The following is a 20979-nucleotide window of genomic DNA, read 5'->3' as shown; positions in this document are numbered from 1 at the left end:
ATCAGAACACCACTACCCAGCAAAAATAAACCAACAGATACCACTGCTTACTTTCTTTATTCAAGTAGATCATAAGAATCATAGAACCGTTTAGGTTGGAAAAGACCTTTCAGATCACCAGTTACAACCATTAACCTAACCCTGACAACTCCACCACGAAAACACGCCCCCAAGCACCAGGTCTACAGGCCTTTTAAATACCTCCAGGGATGATGACTTGAATCACCTTGGCAAACAACCTAGTCCCCTCCCGAACTGGAAGCCTTTGAGCTAGGCATCCAGCCCTGTGAGTGAATTCATGTCAGCTGTGCCCATCCACGCTCCCCAGGAGGGCAGCTGCCCTTCCCAGGTCTTAAGGGGCCTCCACGGTGTGTTACATATCCCCTGCGTGTAACCTGTCCAACGCCTGTAGCCATTTGTTGGCTTGCTGATGTTAATGTTCTGTGAACTCTTATCAGATATATTTGTCACCACAGTTGTTAATGTTTTGGGAAGGCACAGGCTGGCTTGAGTTCAAAGGAGGATAATGACAACGAAAAATAAGCCCTGACAGTGCTTAATTCAGGAGCCTGAATAATGTTCCTTACGAAAGAGAAGGTTGAAAAAGGCAACATGATGGGTGGGTGTTGATACTCACACCTGCAAAAGGTGTTTTAGTGCAAGGCATCTCAGTTCTGCATAGCAAGATCCAGTTTCTTGCTCTTGATATTAGAACCTCCAACAACATATCAAGTGAAATATATTTCTGAGAGGGGATTGTAATTAATCACCAGGGCAGGGTGCAGGGGACATCAATAAACTCGCCATTGTTTGAGCTTTTAAAGAGAAAAAGCAAGCTCCATCATCAGAGACATGCCAGTGTGCCGAGCAGGGTAGGGCACGTGAAGGGTGTCAGGTAGCAAGATCATGAGGTCACTCTTTTAGCTCAATAACACATGCAAATCCTTTGTGTTTCTGCAGTGTAGTCTGTGCAGGCGGCAGTGGGAAGGTGTTCAAGGTCATGTTGCGATCTAAGAGTACTAGAAAATGAGGTGCTGCATCTTGCATTATTACTAGGGGATTTATTTGAGTGCAGAGCAACGTAAGACACAACTGTGGTCGCATTTAATTCAAGAGAGGCAATGCTGCATGTGCAAGAGCTTAAAGCAAAAAATCTAAATACATTTTGTCATCCCCACCTCTGCAGATCCTTTGTTCAGTGGTTATCAGTACAAAACTCACGTGAAGGAAAACAAAATTAAATCGCTTGTTGCTCTTTTTATATCTCAAATAGCTCTCATCTTCTCAAGGAAGGTGATAGTGAAGACAGGACGGCATTTGTGATGAACAGAAGTTTGTAACTGTGGATGTGGAAGGCGAGGAATGATGGGGAATGGATCTGGAGGGGGAACTGATAATCTGGAGGACATGAGGAGCAGATGATATTTATAGCCAAGGAGAATACAAGCTTGCTTTTTCTGGAAGATGTGTTGTTCTGTGGAAGATTTTTGTAGGCCAGGATGAGAGTTACAGTTTTGGTGCTGTCCTAGCTTCCTTTTGTGGTGCCTTTCAGTGGCTTTTTTTTTTCCTGAGCTATCAGGATGCTTATTGGAGCTGTTTGACAGGAATTCAGCCTGTGTGAACAAGGGAAGGAAGAATATTTCCATCATGTTCCTCTTCAAATCAAAATGTTTAGTTAACAATATGCATGCTACAAATTGCTTAAATATTATGCAGGCTTTGGTATTTTTGGTATTTTTTGCTGAATGGCCGAGTGCAGAGAGTGAATGGAGTTAAATCCAGTTGGCAGCCAGTCATGAGTGGTGTTCCCCAGGGCTCCGTTTTGTGTCCAGTCTTGTTTAACATCTTTATCAATGATCTGGATGAGGGGATTGAGTGCTCCCTCAGTAAGTTTGCAGGTGACACCAAGCTGGGTGGGAGTGTCGATCTGCTTTAGGATAGGAAGGCTCTGCAGAGGGATCTGGACAGACTGGATCAATGGGCTGAGGCCAATTGTATGAGCTTCAACAAGGCCAAGTGTTGGATCCTGCACTTGGGTCACAGCAACCCTGTGCAACACTACAGGCTTGGGGAGGAGTGGCTGGAAAGCTGCCCGGTGGAAAAGGACCTTGTGTTGTTGGTTGACAGCCAGCTGAACGTGAGCCAGCAGTGTGCCCAGGTGGCCAAGAAGGCCAATGGCATCCTGGCTTGTATCAGGAATAGTGTGGCCAGCAGGAGTAGGGAGGTGATCGTGCCCCTGTACTCGGCACTGGTGAGGCCACACCTGGAGTGCTGTGTTCAGTTTTGGGCCCCTCACTACACAAAGGACATTGAGGTGCTGGAGCATGTCCAGAGAAGGGCAACGAGGCTGGTGGAGGGTCTGGAGATCAAGTCTTGTGAGAAGTGGCTGAGGGAGTTGGGGCTGTTTAGTCTGGAGAAGAGGAGGCTGAGGGGGCACCTTATTGCTCTCTACAACTACCTGAAAGGAGGTTGTAGTGAGGTGGGTGTTGGTCTCTTCTCCCATGTAACTAGCGATAGGACGAGAGGCAATGGCCTCAAGTTGTGTCAGGGGAAGTTTAGATTAGATATTAGGGAAAATTTCTTTACTGAAAGAGTGATCAGGCATTGGAACAGGCTGCCCAGGGGAGCGGTGGAGTCCCCATCCCTGGAGGTGTTCAAAAAAATGTGTAGATGGGGCACTTCAGGGCATAGTTTAGCAGGCATGGTGGTGTTGGGCTGATGGTTGGACTTGATGATCTTAGAGGTCTTTTCCAACCTTAACGATTCTATGATTCTAAGAAGAAGAATGAAGATGAGACTTCCTTGCCAACCAGGGTCAGTGTGTTTCATACACTCAAGAGGCTAGAGCACAGTTGAAAAAAAAAATTGAAAAAGGCCTAAAACCAGTGAGAAAACAGAGAATAGTTGTTCACCTGGTCTTACCTGGTGCTAGTCCTGTGAGAGAGCGGCTGCCCACAAGGGATGGGGCCAGGCTGGGCTGGGCAGCTCCGCTGTGCCTCCTGTTTCCCACCAGAGAAGGCAGCTAGGTTTGTCCTTCGCAGCAGGAGCATCTTCCCTATTGACTTTCTGATCGACTCTGCCACTTCCCTGTCATCTCAGGGCTCTTCTCCTGGCCCTCAGGTCCTGGCGTTCCTCAGTGTATCATCTCAGCCCTGCCAGCCCTGCCATCAAGCCCGGTTTGCAGGGACACGGGACAGGGCAGGCTGTGGCCCCAGGAGAGGCTGGTAGGAGGGTGGGAGCAGCAGGGGAGGGTGGCCATTTTTCTAATAAGTTGAAAAGAAGAGAGATAATCAAGGATCTGCTAGTAACAGATTTTTCCCTTCACATTGAGCTCAGCTTAGCCTTGCATTGAAGGGCATAATTAGGTGTCCCTCTCTGGAGCTCATGTTCTTTTATTGTATGAAATTATAACTGTAGCTTACTTGCAAAAATAAAACAAAGAAGTTAGAAGGAGCTTTCCATTTGTATCAGTTTTGTTGGGAGCTGAATCCAGCCTGACTGAGGTAAGCAGAACGCACAACTTTGCCTAGATTTTGTAAATTTAAACTGGAGACACAATGGGGAAATTAGGTTGGAAAAAAAAAAATGGTTTTACATACATATGCAGCATTCACCCAAGCAGTCATATGGCAAGAAGGCGTGTACTGCGCTGGATCAAAGGGGAAGAGCCTAGCATGAGATTAAAGGGGGGATAATTGCAAGCAACCAGAAAGTTTTATAATAGAGGTGATAATAACATACAGCAGAGGAAGGAAACTGCAAGGAACAGAAATAAGGATAAAATGCAAATAAAAGAGATCCTTTGATCCTTCTGGCTTTCTCCCGATACAACAGAATTATTTTGTCACCCACTGACTTCATTTCCCTTCCACTCTCACCTTGCTGCCCTCTGATAGCTTTCCATCTCCCCTGTCCTGACACTGCACCAGGTCTGCCCCCCACCACGTGTCCCGTCGCAGTGCAGCGCAGCGTGCGTCTTTGTCAAGTGCCAATTCCAAATAGGAAACACCTTCAGTGAGAGCCCGCACTCCTCATTTTGCTGCTGACTTTGGGAAGCAATAGAGCTGGCAGAGGGACAAGCTCTGAAAATCACCCTGTGTAGCGAGCCACACAGCGTGAGTTCAGCCTGAAAGGCCAAAACTCCTGACCACCGTTCTGGGAGAAAAACGTAAACATTTGAAGAGGAGAGAAGCCAAGAAAGAAGAAGCCTGGGAGTGGGATTTTCCAGATATTTTTGGAAATTTCAGATTTTTACCAAAGCTATGGAAGTAAAAAGCATTTTCCTTCCTCCTTCCATCCCTTATCCTGTATCCTGTTGGGTTTCACAGGTCAAGAATTCCACGACTTTTAGAAAGGGAACCAGCCCTTTCTAAAGAGGACGTCATCTGCATCTTCTGACAGAAACCTCTGCACCACAGCACTCCGGAAAGCCTGGTCAGTCCTCGCGAGAAGCTCGGGCTAAACTTGGTTACGTGAGTCACCACTTTGCAAACACCATACCTCAGGCATGACGGGGAATAACGGCGGTGGTACTGATACACACCAGAGCAAGGAACCTGCGAGCGACAGAAAAGAGGGGAAAAATTAAGAGGAGTGAAAATAAAGAGCCGTTTTCTGCTCTAAGATGGCTCTAAGATGGCTAGAAGGTGTGTTGATGGCCTAAAAATGGGTAAAGAGCGTGTCTGGCAGTGATTTCTGGGGGTGGCTTGCTGTGAGGGCCTGAGACTTCAAAGCAGAGGGGCTTTAGCTCGAACGACTTGTCACGTCTGTGATCGAGTAGCAGCTCCAGCTGGCGGGAAGACGGAGGCATCCTCCGCGCACGCCCATTTCTGAGGGAGCGCTGGGAAGTCCCGCTTTGGACACAGCGCTGTTTCTGACCGCGCCGAAGAGCGAGGCTGCGGGGACCGTTTGGTTCCCTCTTCTGAGGTAGGACTCGGAGCACTCTCTTTACTGAACGCTTGTACAGGTGCTGTTAGCGAGAGCCGTGTGGCTTTGAGGGCAGAGGATGCCCCGCATCGGCTGGAGAGTGGGTGAGTGTGGTGGGTTGGCCTGGGCTGGGCGCCAGGTGCCCACCCAGCCGCTCGATCCTCAACAGGATGGAGGGGGAGAGAAAATAAGGTGGAAAAAACTTGTGGGTCAAGGTAAAAGCAGTTTAACACAGCAAAAGCCAAGGCCTTGTGCAGAAGCAAAGGAAAACAGAAGATTTATTCCCTACGGAAGCAGGCAATGTCCGGCCACTTCCCGGGAAGCAGTGCTTCAGTACGTGTAGACAAGCGTCATAAATAATGAATGTCGTGTGTCCCCCCCCCTTCCTCTTAGATTTTATTGGTGATCATGATGTCACATGGTATGGAATATCCCTTTTGGGATAGCAGCCTGGGTCAGCTGTCCCAGCTGCGTCCTCTCCCGAGATCTTGCCCACCCCCAGCCTACTGGTGTGTATGTGGGGGATGTTGGAGAGACAGCCTCGGTGCTGCGGGATCATGGCTCAGCAGTCCCAGGCGTGTCATCACTACCCTTGGAGCTACCAGTGCAAAGCCCAGCACGGGGAGGGCTGCGATGGGGAACGCTAACGCCATGCCTGCCGGACGCGGAGCAGCACAGTGTGTTGCGGGGAGCAGGGCTGGTGGGGCAGCTGCGGGTGTACCACCAGGAAGGAGTTCCTCGTGCAGCTGGGCTGCGAAGTGGGGCGAGATGCTGACTGACCCTGCCTGCCTTGGCACGGCCCTCGGCCCTTGACAGCTCGCTCCCAGCAGAGCTGGTAGCATCTGCTTCCCGTGACCTTAAAGAGGCTCACCATTGAGGGGTGTTGTTGAAAATGTTTGGCACTTACTGACTCATTTCATTACTTAAAGGGAGCCTATAGGAAAGATGGGGACAATCTTTTTAGTAGAGACAACAGTGACAGGACGAGGGGCAATGGTTTTAAACCAAAACAGGGTAGGTTTAGGCTAGATATAAGGAAGAAATTCTTTACAATGAGGGTGGTGAAACACTGGAACGGGTTGCCCAGAGAGGTAGTGGAGGCCCCATCCCTGGAAACATTCAAGACCAGGTTGGACAGGGCTCTGAGCAACCTGATCTAGTTAGTGGTGTCCCTGCTCGCTGCAGGGGGGTTGGACTAGATGACCTCTAGGGGTCCCTTCCGACCCAAAACTTTCTATGGTTCTATGATTTTCTGATCCTCTGGAGGCCGGAGAGAGTGGTGAGTTGTTGTGGGTGATGCGGCCAAGCGCTGGGAGGAGTGAGTAACGGCGGTGCGGAGCGCACGCGCCTCACCGTGCAGGTTACACCATGCTGGTGAGAACGGGGCAACAAGGAAGGCGGCAGAAGCGAGACGGGAGGCTTGGACTCCCACAGGTTAATTAGTCAAATGCACTCGACCATGAGTAATGAGAGGGATGCCTCGTACGCAATGAGAGAGTTCCGTATTGGTGACAAAGCGCTGCGAATACAGCTCTGCTCCGCGAGGATCGATGCCAACACCACTGTCTCTCAGCGCTTCCCAGCCAAAGCTGCTCCTGAAGCTGAGGGAAGGACTGAGAGAAGTCCTTCCCAGGCTGAAGGACTGTTTTTAGCGGACTGGGTGGCCGTGTGTCGGTGCGGTGGGTCCGCCGAGCGGGGCGCCTGCAGGCGCTCTGCCCGCCACAGGAGGTCAGCGCGGCACCAGGTTCCACCTCGGGGTGCTCGGGCCCCAGACACGGGCGCTCCCGCCCGCTCCGGAGGGACTGGGGAGCGCCGGGTCGCTTTCAGGGTATGCGGTACAGTTTTGGCTGGCACATATTTCTAATCGTCTCATCTATCCTAAAAAGGATTGTTTTGTAGTTATTTTCCCTTTCTCTTTCTCATCCTCTTTATCTATCTGTTGTCATTTTGAAAACTAATTTTGTGAAAATCACAGAATCACAGAATGGTAGGGGTTGGAAGGGACCTCTGTGGGTCATCCAGTCCAACCTTCCTCCCGAAGCAGGGTCACCTACAGCAGGCTGCAGAGGACCTTGTCCAGGCGGGTCATGAATATCTCCAGAGAAGGAGACTCCACAACCTCCCTGGGCAGCCTGTTCCAGGGCTCCGTCACCCTCAGAGGGAAGTTCTTCCTCATGTTCAGATGGAAGTTCCTGTGCCTCAGTTTGTGCCCATTGCCCCTTGTCCTGTCACTGGGCACTACTGAAAAGAGTCTGGCCCCATCCTCCTGACACCCACCCTTCAGATATTTGTAAGCATTTATTAGGTCCCCTCGCAGCCTTCTCCAGGCTGAAAAGGGTCTCTGAACCACATTTATGCACACATGCTATATGTATTATTATACGTATATAAAAAATAATATACCTATTAAAACTGTCACTTATAGTATTACGAAGCAAAGCTAAAAAGCCTGCAAACTAGTAAGTTAAAAAGTCTGGGAAGGAAGGGTCAGTTGACTTCTAGTCAAAACAGATTGTTCACATAATCACTGAAAAATAGTGAAGTTCGGGTCCGCTCAGCGATCCGCAGAGTCAGCCCAAGACACCTGGAGCTATGCCATAAGGCTGGGTGAAAACAAGCTTGGTCGTTCAACTCAGTCCTTGGCAGGGGTTCCTCCCGCTCTCCCTGTCCATGGGTTTGGCTTGGGCTGATTTTTGCCACCCAGGGGAAAAAAAAAATCGACGAAGGCTTGTTTCAGAGTGAGACGCTGCACTATAGTGACTAGAAGACACAGCTGAGACCGAGAGTAATGAGAAATCTTCTTGTCATTGGCCTTGCATTGAAACATACGTGTTTGTTTGAAAACTCTGCTCCTTCTCTGAAAATCGTAAAAGAAAAAAAACACCCGCTGCATCTGTTCGTGGTGGTATCATCTGGGGATAGAGCAGGAAAACATAATTCAGCTTGGTGCACATTCTTTCTCCCTCTGTCTCATCTCCAAAGCTAAATTTAGAACGTAAATCTTAGCATGATGTTTGCTTTTTATTTTGTTATCCAAAAAGAGAAATGTAGCTTAGTCTTCAATATGGCAATTTTTATAACCTAAATATTTTTCCTGGCATCATAAAAAAGAGTGGGTGGGAGAGAGAAAAAAGTTGGCAGTTTAAGCGAATAAACCAGAAAATAATGCATTCAGTTAAGGGGCACCAAAACACTGTTACTGCTCTCTGAGTGGCGTTTTGGTTGCTCAAGCTGCTTTTGGTGCAGCAGCTTCCACTAGGACCTCGCAGAAGTAAAATGGTAACTCAGTGGCTCTGCAACGCCACGTTTGGGGAACAGGCCTCGAAGGTAGCGGCATGAACCAACGACGGCAGCATCTGAAGCACAAAATGCACAGGACTTTCCAACAAAAATTGTTTTCTTGCAGCCAAAATTTGGAAGCCCAAATTTTAATTTACTGAATTATTTTAGCTGAAAGAAATGAGGTCAGAGGGGCTTACTGATGCAGGCGGAGAATGAATCGTTCTGTCTCCCAGCTTTCTAAAGGAAGCACATGAGAGTGAAATGTTTCTAAAGCAAATGCAGCTCAGGTGCTGTCACTTCCAAACACTGCTCAGAGCTGGCTCAAAAGCAGACCAAGCCTGTGCAGGAGGGGAGAGGGGGGAGCCTAGGTGTTTGGGTTTTGGGCTAAAATGAAATCCCTTCTCTTCACTGTACAGAAGTAGAAAACGTTTGCGTAAAGAGAACTGTAACGGGCGTCTGCCTGTCTTCAGAAACATCAATTACAGCAGAGATTATTATCTCTGAAAGTGGCATTTAATTAGTGGAATTTAATCTCAAAGACCACTAAAACCCTTCCTTGCTAATTAGATGACTTCATATCCCTTTCTTTTTGTACCTAGAGGAATCGGCAGTCGGGTGACCGCTCTGAGGGTAGAAGTCTGGGAGTGCTGGGTAGCTGCCTGGCAGGGGTCGGGCTGCGCAGACAGCAGGGTCCTCCAACAGCAGCTGCGAGGAGCGCTGCTGGCGCCCGCAGAGCTGGGGATCCGGGGGATGCAGTCGGCCTGCGGGAAGCTGGAGAAGGTCTTCTACAAGGGCATGGAGTGACAGGACAAGGGGTAACAGCTTTCAACTGAAAGAGAGGAGATTTAGATCAGACACAAGGAATTCTTCACTGTGAGGGTGTTGAGGCACTGGCACAGGTTGCCCAGAGAAGCTGTGGCTGCCCCCTCCCTGGCAGTGTTCAAGGCCAGGTTGGATGGAGCTCTGAGCAACCTGGTCTGGTGGAAGGTGTCCCTGCTCATGGCAGGGGGGTTGGAACCAGGTGATGTTTAAGCTCCCTTCCGACCCAAACCACTCTGCGGTTCTAAGGGAGCGCCTGGCCAGGCCTGACGGCGAGTGACGACACGTGATGTTGGGTAGCAGGGCTGAGGCTCTGCCCGAGCGGTTTTGCCTCTGGCTGAGAGCAGAGATTAGCTCAGAGATCCTCTTTACTGCAGATGGATGACTGAGTGTGCACGTGTGCGGTGAGGAGGTGTTGCTTCAAGGGAGGAAAATGCAAACAGAAGAAGAGTGATTAAACCGCTCATTAAATTTAATAGCCTTGCTATTTATATTGGAGCTGGCTTTGCAGCAGTGGGTTGGAATGCATTAGCCAAAGGAAAATCTAAATGCGACCTCACAAAGCTCGTTGGGAACTTGGACAGAAACGGTACTAGCTTATACCTTTTTTTTTTTAAATTAACTACTCCCTCTTTCAGGAATGTCTCTCCAACTTGCAGGTCTAAAGCAGTAGCTTCATTAGCTTTGCTGTGAGAAGGGCACATTCCGTTCAAAGGAAGCTTTGCCCGTCGGGAGCGTTCCTCGGTGTGCAAGGGGAGGCCATTCCGCTACTGCCGGGCGAGAGCAGGACAGGAGCAGGGCTGCTTGCTTAATGCATCAGGAGGCCCAGCGCTGTGGCGTGCATCCCCCTGGAAGTGGGAAACCAGAGTCGCTAGCTAGAGGCTGCACTTCACAGGGCCAGAATTTAAAAGTCAAGGGCCACGTTCCTGTCCCGTGTGTCTGAGCTCATGTTACGGTGTGTAAATGTCTCCTTCTGGCCGAAGGGCAGGAACGCGGTTCTGTTCGTGATGACGTCGACGCAAGGGCTGTCACTGACCCGTGTCGGCCCGTGGCTGACGCGCTGACATTCTTGGCTGTGCAAGAGCTAAAGTTCACACAAACAAGTAAGCAAAAGTTATACACAAGGGTTTTATTATGTGGATAATTTGACATAGTCCGCGGCAGTCAGATACAAGTGCATTTAATTAACGTTTTGTGGACATCGTAACAGTCGGAATACTTCAGCCAAACGGTCAGTATTTGGCTGAATTCAGGCCAGTGCAATTCATGACATAACCATAAACAGGAACTTACAGGTCTACAATGAGGTTAGACTAGAGAGCGACAGCGTATTTATTGTCACACCAAAGCATTACGAAGTATGAAAGCCCAGCATTTCTACTATCTCTAAAACGGCATTTGTACAAACCTGGCACAGATTCCTAAGCGTAAGCATTCGTCGCGTCAGTGACGGATCATGACTTTCGCTATTTTTGGGAGTTGTTTCAATATTCAGAACTATCTGGGGCCACGAGAAGAAATGTAAACATCTGATGGTCCTTTGAAAGTCCCTTCTGAGAAAATACATCGCGTGCCACAGGAAAAGTGCATGCTAACTGCGGTGTCTGCTATGGCCAGGCTGATTCAAATTCACATAGCACCAGGTATTTATCCATTTCTGCAGTAAAAAGTTAGAAAATCTTTGTATTAACTCAGAAAAGAGAAAACAAAGTCAAAAGGTTTTTTTTTTCTTCTTCTTTCTTTAGAGGAACAACAATTAAATAAAAAACCCCCTGCCCAACATTTAAACAGTCACCTCTTCTGTACACGGGAACCAAGAGCTAGCAAAGCGCGTAGCCAGTGAACAGTCTTTATTATTTTTTTTTTCTTCAGGTTCATGTACCTGAACATACGAGTTTATTTACAGGTGGACAGGTATCCACAGAAGTAATAATCAGAATACCTCTATTTGGCTAAAAGTTGTATAAAAAAAGACAAAACACTTTATTTTCAAATACTTTCCAAATATATATATATATATATATTAAAAGTATTCGGTATTTCCATTAGTGCCAGAATTGGAAGCTCTTTCTCATTTTAAAAAGTGAACTTTGTAACAGCGAGCGACGGCAGAGGGCTGGTGGCTGCAGGCAGAGCTTTGCTGTGAGGGATGGCAGCTGGAGCTGCACCAGGCCCAGGGCGCAGGCAGAGGAACGCTGCCGTGCCCCCCGCCGTGCCGCAGCCCGCGTCCCGGTGCGGGAGACCCCCGCGCGCGGCGCCGGGCGTCCCTGCGGCGTCACCCTCCCGCGGGCAGGCCCCCGCCGACGGGAGCGGTCGCAGCAGACCTGTCCTGGCGCGGGTTCTTGCTCGAGTCGCCGGGTGCCGCGGATGGCGTCGCGGGAACCCCCGCTCAGGGATGTGTTTTTCGATCGAGCAACGTACAAAAAGCACTGCGTTTTTTTTTAAAAGGATGGTTTTTTAAACCAACAACTCACAGACCTCTGAAGCAGTGGAAATATTCCTTCTGCAAATGGACAACCAGCGTCGGCGGGTAGCTCAATACATGGGAAAACACAATTTCCACACTGATTCCTTTAAAGAATATAAAATGAAAGGCCTTAGCCCATCAAATACAAATACATGCTGCAAATATATTTTTCAGTTAAACATAACCTAGATGAGTGCAAACCTCTGGACAGGTAGAGAATATACGAACACTACTGCCTACACACCGGTATCAAATATTTGAATAGTTTGCATATAAACAAAACCTTTCTTTGTTGTTGAGTCCAGGCTTGCTTTACTCTAAAGCAAGGACGTTCTTAATACATCTTTTTTTTTTGTGTCTTTCTCCCTGCAGGACGAACTGTAAGAAACACACTCCAGTCACCGACCAGCCTGGGCCGATGCGTCTCACAGCAACGACCCGACACTGAAGTCAGAACGGTGCACGCAACACCTTTTTCCTTCATTTAATCACACCAGCTACGAGAACGAGACCTCCATTTTCCATCTCCCCTCCTCCCTCCCCACGGACGTCGCGCTCACCCCAAGGCCTGGCCCTTCCCCTCGCGCACCCCCGGCCCTGCCGTCCCCTCGGCGCGAGGGATGGAGGAAGGACTGAGCGCTTTTGCGAACGGCAGGCGGCCGGCAGGGCAGCGTCAAAGGGCTCTCACCAGGGCTGAGAGTTTGCCATGGCCGCCTCCTCGCAGCCCGTCCCGGTGTTGCCGCAACCCTCCCAATGCCGTGCGAGAGAGCAGCTGCTGGCCCCGCTCCACTGCCCCAGCGCGCGAGACGCCGAGCAAAGGTGCGAGAGGTGCCGGGGCCGGGGCGGCAGCCGCTCTGGCTGAGCGACCACGGGTACCGCAGCCCTCCGCTTGGCCACGCTGGGCCCCCGAATCCCCACCAGTCCCCCCAAGCCCCGACCAGTCCCCCCGAGCGTGCCAGGTCCCCACGCCTCCCTGCAGCCCACCACGTGTCGGGGTCTCGGGGGGCAGAAGCGAGACAGGAGACAAACACCCGCGGAAGGGGATGGGAGCACCGTCAGCTCTGCCGTCTGGGGGCTGCTGACCCAGGGCCAGAGGCTGGGGTTGAACCGATTCACGGTACAGCAGTACGCAGCTGCAGGAAAGTGCATAGTTCGGAGGCACACATTCACTGACGCAGCGCCAAGGAGGGTTCTTTGCTGTGCAGCGTAACCGCCATCAGCTTTCACCGAGAATGCGACCTGACAAGGCCACAGGAGACCAGTCCAGCACACAGCCGGTGCGCTGATGGCAACGGAGTGGCACTTCCCAGATAAAGAGTTAGCTGCTGCTGCTTCTTGCTTTTCTGAGATAATGTTAAGTAGTTTTTCAGTCGAAGACTGTTGTTTCTGTAGTAACGTGTAAGAGATTTGGGGATTTTGAGAGATTCCGATTCAACCACGGCCATCTGAGTACGGGTGTGCCCTGCTCTGAGGTTTGTTAGCAAGTCCAGGCCCTCAAACCAACAGAAGTCCGGTTCTAACTATGGTGCACAACCCAAATGAAAACACAATTCTGTTGGAATGCTGAAATTCTAGTTCAGTAGTGAGTAGTGCTTTTTTGCTTTTTTTTGGCAATAGCTGAGCTAGTATTTAGAAAATTCTACGAGTTTGCTCACTTTTGCTTTTGTTTCAGTTCACGCTTTGGAACCGAGCTGCTTCCCACGAGGAACGTCTGTTGTCCTGAGCACCCCTGAACGTACAGCAGCAACGCACCAGGCAGGGCGGGCTTCACAACAAGGAGAACACCTTGATTTAAACGATCTAGTTTCATCTTGTTTTCCATTTGTGCTTTTTTCTGAAGAAAAATTGCCTTCTCACTTGTGATACTTACTAAAATACAGTGGTTTGCTACTAAAACGTAATTTTAGCAAAGATCACTGCTTTTTACTAATCAAGATTTCTATAAATATTTAATTCAGCAATGAATTGACTTTGCTCATGATACTTCACCTTCATGTTTCTTCATGTTCTTAATTTTTACTTAGGAAAAAAAGTGGTTAATGCACTTATTAGATGACTTAGATTCTTCTCTGCAATTTTTATTCAACCTATCTATGAAAATTGCACAAAAGCATTTTTGAAATTAGAAAAAAATACAATAATCAGATCATCAGGATTCACAAGCAGGAGAGTAAATTTATCAAAGCGTATTTTGCAATCTAAGTGAAGAAACATTGCCTACTGCCGGTGAACTGATCATTCACTGGGAAATGAAAAAAGCAGAAAAGGGTTTTTTCCATACAAACAATGAATATTAAATGTGCAAGAGGATGCGGCTTGCTCATTCTGAAACCCAGCGACCAGAAACAAATTATTCATTACCTGAATTACTTGAGTAAAATACTCCTTTCTTAGAAAAAGTACCTCTGTCCAAAGCTGTCTTAGTGCATTAACAAACTCGGGAGCCGGTGCTTAGCAGATTAGTAATTCAGTAGTCTTACTACAAAGTTTCAAGTGCAAACACATACTTCTTAGTATTTTAACTCAGTTATTTTCATAGACTTTTAGGCATTAATATACACAAGGCTAATTTCGCAAATGTTTTGAATTTCAGAAAAAGATTTGAAATGCTTGGAGCATCATGACTTGTACCGAGAACGACTCCCGGCATACCTGAAGTCTGTCGGAGGTGCTCTCGGTTCAGCAGGCAGAGTCAACTCAGAAGCAGACAAAAAGGTTTTGCACTAAAACATTTTCAGTGGCAACAGACTGCGGAGGCTTTTTGATGAGCTACGGCCAAAGTGCTCTGAACTCTGGAGTTCTCCCCAGCTGCCGGCGCTACAGGGAGACAGTGAGAGTTTAACAAAGGTCTGCATGGTCATGGTGGCATTTTGTTGTTTTGTGGGGTTTTTATCTTAAGAAGAGAAGAAGCACCTGCTTCTAGGGAGAAACAGCTTTTTGCTCTGCACAGGCCACCGGCTGTGGAAGCAGCTTAGCTGAATCTGCTGCGCTGGCCCACAGACTGCCCCGGAGGGCAGAACTAAATCAGGCTGCAAAGGAGTATCACCTGCACGCAGAGGTCTTCTCTTCTAAGCTTTCCTTCAAACATACACGAAATACAGAAACCAGCTGAAAATACAGAACTGCTGTCTGTGCTGCCTGATGGCTCACCTGAAGGCTCTGCTCTTGCTCCTCAGCCAAACACAGGCTGAGTTCTCAGAGACAGCCTGTGCTCGGGGCAAAGGTTCTGAGCTTAATTCTCATCTCTCTGGCAGGATGCACAGGTACCACTGACCTGTGCGTTCTCTCCAGCGCGGGTAGCACGGTGCTCAGCAGCGCCAAGCACGGAGCCTGATGCCACTGCGCTGCGCTCGCCTCGCTGCAGGGACTCCCGTCGGCCCCTGAAAGGACATGATGGCTTCGCAGAACCCAGAAACACCCAGATCCCACCCATCTTTTGTGCAGGACACTGAGGCTTGAGTAAAGATGGCAAGATGACACGTTTGCAACTCCAGGTGAGACCACAGTCACGCCACTGGAGCAGCTGTTGGCTCCTACCTACGGATGCAGCAATGAAAAAGCCAGGTGTCTGCGAGTCTGTTAAACGGAACTGGGGACTCAGGGTGGAGGCTGACAACGCTTATGCAGGGGTTTCACATCACGGTGCCGAGGGCTTCGTGGTCCGTGCGGACGCGTGCCCACCAGCCTGGGAGAAGGCAGCCTGGGAAGGACTCGCCCTGGGAAGGAGGTGGGAGCGTCGCCGTCTCTCTACCCCCTGTCACTGCCGTGGGCTTTGTTTTCCAGTCACTGCAGGCTTCCACTTTCCTAGGTGTGATTTGGAATAAGGAGTTTGGACAAAGTGAAAGTAGAAAGGCCTTTATTTTCCAATATACTCCACAAGATCTGAATGGATTCAGCGCTGGGGTAGAGAAGCTGTTCTTTGTTCAAAGCGCTGAAACTGGCATCTAAAAATTCTTCAACCAAACTACAGGCAGTAGCATCAGGCTATGAATACCAAAACCAGGGGGAAGACAAGCTCTTCATTAGCTCATTTAGGAACAAGAAGATCATCTTTAGGACACCGGTTTCCAAAATTCGGGGGGACGAAGGCAGAAAAAAACAAATGTAACTACCGCTGTCAGCCTGGAAGCAGGCCCGTAAGTGTGAGGGCTTGGAGAGCTGCTGTTCAAAGCAGGAAAATATGTACTCGCACGTGGTGTCTGGCGGTCTCTTGGACCTGCAGGAGTTCAGCCCCGCCAGCGACGAGGGGCTCCTCCAAACGCCCCCAACGCAGCACTGCACCAGCGCAGTGAAACACGTGTCTCTTTGCGAGTTAACTCCAACCCATTTCAACTTCTCTGTCAGCTCTTTTCATTTTAACCCAGCTTATTAAATAGTTTTGTGCTTCTTTGCAGTAGACTAGTCTCAAGACCCATGTCAATTAAACTAATGCAGGGTTTGCATATAAGCAAATCCCATGCCTAGAACTCTGTCTTCTGCTTATTCCTATTCCATTTTAAACCACTCTACCCATTAATGTACTGAATTTACCAAATGGTAAATCATTTCAGAAGCTATACTGTTTTTCAACACATCATTAAAACTGTCTCTGATCTAAATAGTTTATTTGCTGTATGTTACGGAACTTCCATTTTTATAAAACCATCTTAGTTTCACGGTTAATTTCAAGTTAAAACTAGATTAATAGAACCTTTGTTGTTTTGTGTATCAAAAATAAATGGCCCAACAAGTGAGAAAATACATAAAGTGCAATGCAGAGCAAATTAAAGCTCAGTAATTTTACGCTGAAAGAGGAAATGCTCTGGTTCTCAAAATAATAATTCAGAAAAAAGTTTTTAAAAAAGAACTTAGATTTACTTTATATTCTCCCAAACAATATTTGGTAGGAAACAAAGGAAGAACAATATATGTGGGCAGATATTTCCCATTTGTGGCTAAAGTGAGACAAAGGGATGCATGGATCTAAACACTGCACTCTTATGCAAGCAGAGTGTGTTAGAAATCCCATATTCATAAGAACTGGGCAACTGGGCTTTTGTTTTCCTCCAGCTGCTTAACTTGTCCCAAATTCACCCCCTTCTATGATGAAATATTTTTCTTATATGAAATAATGTACGAGTAGCACATGACAAGAAAACAACACTGCTTTTTCAACAGAGCTTAAAAAAAAGCAGCGTGACTGAGGCTGACAGGTACCTTCCTTCCGCTGCCCTGCGAACCTCCACCTTCTCCCCGGCATTCCCATCACTGCCAAGTTGATGCTGTGATAAAAAGAGGCTGGAAAACGGCACTAGCAAAGCAGCTGAGCATCTTCCCTATTTGCTACCACATCCGGATAAGCGGTATACCCTGGTTTTCCACGGCCCAGAGATCTCATGCAGAGGTCATAGAATCACAGAATCACAGGTTGGAAAAGACCTCGAAGATCATCAAGTCCGTCACCCCAACACCACCATGCCTTCTAAACCACATCCTGAAGTGCCACATCTACACGTTTTTGAACACCTCCAGGGATGGTGACTCCACCACCTCCCTGGGCAGCCTGGTCCAATGCCTGACCACTCTTGATGACATTGCCCCACCCCGCAATAAACCTCACCTGGCCTGAGATCCGCCTGAATAACACCAGACTGGCTCCAGGTTGCCCCTGTGGCCAGGGGAGGAGCAAGGTCCAGTAAGGTGGCTTGTCATGTCCCTTAACTCCTCCAACATCTGCTTAGCAAAACCACGGCACAGTTGAGATGTAGTCTTAAGACTCATTGCATGAAGGATTATTGATCTAACTCCTCTTTTTTCCCCTATAGACTCCGTTTCATATCAAAATCAATGCTGTTGTAACGGTATTTGAGTAGTGCTAGTGCTAAGCAACCACCCGCTGGCGGAGCTCTCTTGAGCTCGCTACTGGAGGAGAATGTGCGAGTGCAGGCCCTTAATGAGTGTCCAGCCAAGACAGGTTGGGATGATGGCGGTATTGTCATGCCTGCCGCATGAAGAGCAGAGGTACAAACCCTCAAGCCGTTTACTGATTTAGCCTTTAGGCACTTTATACAGACCTACGCTCTCAAGAGTGGTTCAAGTCAGCATAAGTCAGGGTGTTTCTCTTCAGAAATGTCTCTGCCAGGGGGCAGGCACAGCTCTTTCAACAGCAGCACAAGCTTACGCTAACCTAACCTGCTGTGGACCTACAGTGCTAGGTCAAATGTAGAGATCTAAATCTAAAATGATATTCCCAGCGCCCCACGACTGACAACGTCAGGTTCCTTGCGAACGCAGTGCTAGCTGGTGCTGCGTTGGAAATGCCACTGGAAAGGGATGGGGCAATGGTGCCTTTATAAAGGTCTACTAATAAAACACCAACGTAGGCAGTGGAGGAGCTGGAAAGAGCCTCCTTTACCCAGGGATCAAACTCACATTGGTCTGGTTTTAGGGCTCTTTGCTGGGTTCCAGCAAATCTTGGGAAGAAGACTTAGTCAAGATGACAGGGCTCCACTTAAGCCCGGGCGGGAGCGTGTTCCCACCAGCTGGTCAAGGAGCTGCAGCACGGCTCTGAAGGAGGGACACCACCACTTCTGAATTCAGCTCTGACAACACCGTAGTTTATTCAGTGACCTTCTGTAACACAAAAGTTTTCCAGTCATTTTATTTTAATCTCTGAAAGAACGAATATTCTTCAAAAGAGCTTTCAGTGCTGTGGGCACGAAGGAATGCAGATGACAACCTCCCTCAAGCTGGACACAACAAACGGAGCACTTGCTCCAGCTGACAGCATGTGGACTACGGTGGCGATTCCCTCCACAACAGGCTGGCTCTCCTGGATCCCATTCCAAGAATCCTCCTTCTCCCCAGGCCTGGCATCAGCAGGGTGGACTGCAGGCTGAACACCATGCGCTTAACAGCTCTTCAGTCTGTCTCTAGGTGACACACCCAAAGTACTGCCACTTTGGTATTGCCAGAAATCGAGCCACCACCTTCCAACAGCCGCACACAGGTGCCCAGGAACGTATCCATCTCTCTCACGAAGCCTAACAGCAAAATTCTCTTCTCAAGCACTCAGAAAGGGGGACTCAATTCCACGCTCCCAGTTACAGTGGAAACGGTCACAGAGAGGAAAACCCAAGAGCCTTCGTGCTACAACCGCCACCCGTGTGAGCAGTCCCAGTCACTGCACTTCTTCACGGGAATAACTGCAACTCGCCTGAGAAAACCCGAAATGCTTCGAGGGCTCGGCCAGTTACGGTGCTATCTGCATTGTGCTCTTAACTGTGTAACAAGACTTCTTATCAGGCTTGTAATTTTTTGAAAAATAAGCCTTCTGTAACTGATGGCTTCAGACTGGTACAAACACGTAAGACGGAACATGCAGCACTGGACCTCTGGGCTATGGACAAATACGCACAAGCTTCACAAGGGTGGCTTGTTTCAGAACAACGCTTTCAGTTTTCCCTCTCCTCCTGAGGTTAATTAGAAGTAATTCCCATTAAACTGTTGGCATGTCTAGGGAGGAAAACAGAAAAGATCGCATTGATTTTGTCTGGGTTATGGTCAATTTATTTACACAATCTAATTTTAAGTATCTGCTGTAATTTTAGTATCTGATCATATCTGGCTTAAGATACTTCTGAGAAAATATGACACATTTGGGCAAGAAAGACTACTCAGCGGGATTAAGTGCTCTATTATAGAGCAATAAATAAGACCAGTGTTAGTACGGATGGGATGGCAGAATCTTTCCCTTATACATTTAAAGGAGTGCAGTGTTTCGGCAGGTGAAAGAGAATCTGTATCAGAAACGATGGTGACAAGGCTACAGGACTAACAACAGTACACTAAAAAGTAGCATCTACACAAAGACGGTACTGCAAGGTTTATTATGTGTAACTTGCTATTCTCAAGCCACTGGCCGCCTCACGAGTAGAAAAGGGCCAAGAGAGAGACTTTTCTCCTCCCGGGATCCAATTCTGAGCAGTTCTGCTCCAGGTTTCACCTGACTGGCTCAAACACGTTTCCAGTAATGTCTCTAAATTGGCGCTTGTCCCTTAGCCCTTTACTAGCAGTCACTCACCCAGGGAAACAACCGAACAGCCTTCTGTTCTACAGGTCCCATTATTTCAGTCTTTCAGTTAATTCTGGATTCTGAGCGTAAGAAAAAACAGTAAAAGAGCTGGGAAAATGGTGCATATGTCATTATTTAACAGCAAAAAAAGGTGTAAGATAGAAAGATACATCATATTCGGCAAGCTGTATGCTGTTGACCCCATGGTGCAGACAGAGAAAATAAATTATCTTGGAAATATGTGAGCAGAGCTTTTAGTTTGATTGTTCAAACCCTTTTCACAACTCAGCGACGAACCCTCAAGGTAATCTTTTCCTGTATGACCTTCTGCTTGCACGAACTCTCCACTTCAGCTGCAGCAGATCACATTGTATGATCTCACCCAAACTGCAATACAATGAAGAACTGTCTCCATTAATAAGTTATTTTCAAAAGAATACAGTTTCAAGCCAAGTATGGGGAATTTAGGAACACCTTCACAATCCGAGTACAAACAGATAAAACCCAGTAATAAGATGCAAGAGACAAAATTCTCTCTGAACACTGAAGTAGGCATTTTTATGACATCACTGCAAGTTTCAGACTAAACTATCACTGTAACCAAGGGCAGTATTTTTTCCTCTTTCAGTAATCCAGATTTGGTACAGGTGTTTTAGGTTACTTCTGCCATGTAAAACATCATACCACTATTCCATGTAATTTACAATTTCCCCTCTCCTCCTTTGGTTCTTAGTAAATCCTGTTTCATAATGTAGAATAAATGGTTATAAAATTATACCAACGTTATCATTTCAGAGAGGTAATAAGATCCCAGTGCTATAAAGTCAGTTTTAAAAGAGTGCACATTTTGCAGCGATGTGCAAACACACACCACCTGTTTCCATAATTTAGCCCTTTGTAAGTATTGCACCTTGTTAATAAGGCTACTGCCTATTTTCCTTTAACACTACAAATTACACATAGACAACATCATTTGTGGCTTAAACGCACAGTATTCCTAAGGTTTTTAGATAAGCTTGTTTATCTCCCTGCATACTCAGAGCTCCTGTGCCTCTGGTTGCCTGGCGGAGCGTTGAGCATACAGGGAACACAGATGGAAATATATGAATTTATATAACATGACCTGCTTGTCATGCCTTTTTTTTTTCTGCTGTGCTCAAATAAGTTCCTTTGAGCTTGATGGCAAACAGACACCTTTTACAAAGCTAAGCAATGCTTTTGCATGCTGAAATGTGCCGTTGAGCTTTTCTTCTTTCTCACTTTCCCTTTGCAATGCAAAAAATAATAAAAAAGAATTCTCTAAATTTGTCTGGTCTTCTAAATACAAGATAAATTGCATAAGATCAGAGAAAGATAGATTGTCTTACCAAGCACACACTTCAAACGAAGCTGTAAGAGTACCTGCCCGTGCCAAGGTCTGATTTCAGCCGAG

At 47.7% G+C, this 20979-nt stretch overlaps 1 protein-coding gene across 5 annotated transcripts in view; it reads right to left on the bottom strand.

The window, feature by feature from the left end:
• Nucleotides 1-10152: 10152 nt before the first annotated feature.
• ZNF704 (zinc finger protein 704) overlaps nt 10153-20979 on the bottom strand; it is a 115445-nt gene continuing 104618 nt past the window's right edge. The window contains exons 8-9 of one of the 5 annotated variants that reach the window (XM_075415959.1): nt 19557-19627; nt 10153-18988 (exon numbers count right to left, since the gene is read on the bottom strand). In XM_075415959.1, the coding sequence (XP_075272074.1) occupies nt 19598-19627 (30 nt within the window). In that variant the 3' untranslated portion in view covers nt 10153-18988; nt 19557-19597. Of the gene's footprint in view, nt 19628-20979 lie in introns of all 5 variants that reach the window. The other 4 variants (XM_075415958.1, XM_075415957.1, XM_075415956.1 and 1 more) reach the window with 4 other exon arrangements.

The sequence above is a fragment of the Opisthocomus hoazin genome, chromosome 3, assembly GCF_030867145.1.
Source record: "Opisthocomus hoazin isolate bOpiHoa1 chromosome 3, bOpiHoa1.hap1, whole genome shotgun sequence".
Classification (NCBI taxonomy): domain Eukaryota; kingdom Metazoa; phylum Chordata; class Aves; order Opisthocomiformes; family Opisthocomidae; genus Opisthocomus; species Opisthocomus hoazin.
The sequence above is the reverse complement of the archived record's forward strand: the minus strand, read 5'-3'. Positions and strand labels throughout refer to the sequence as shown.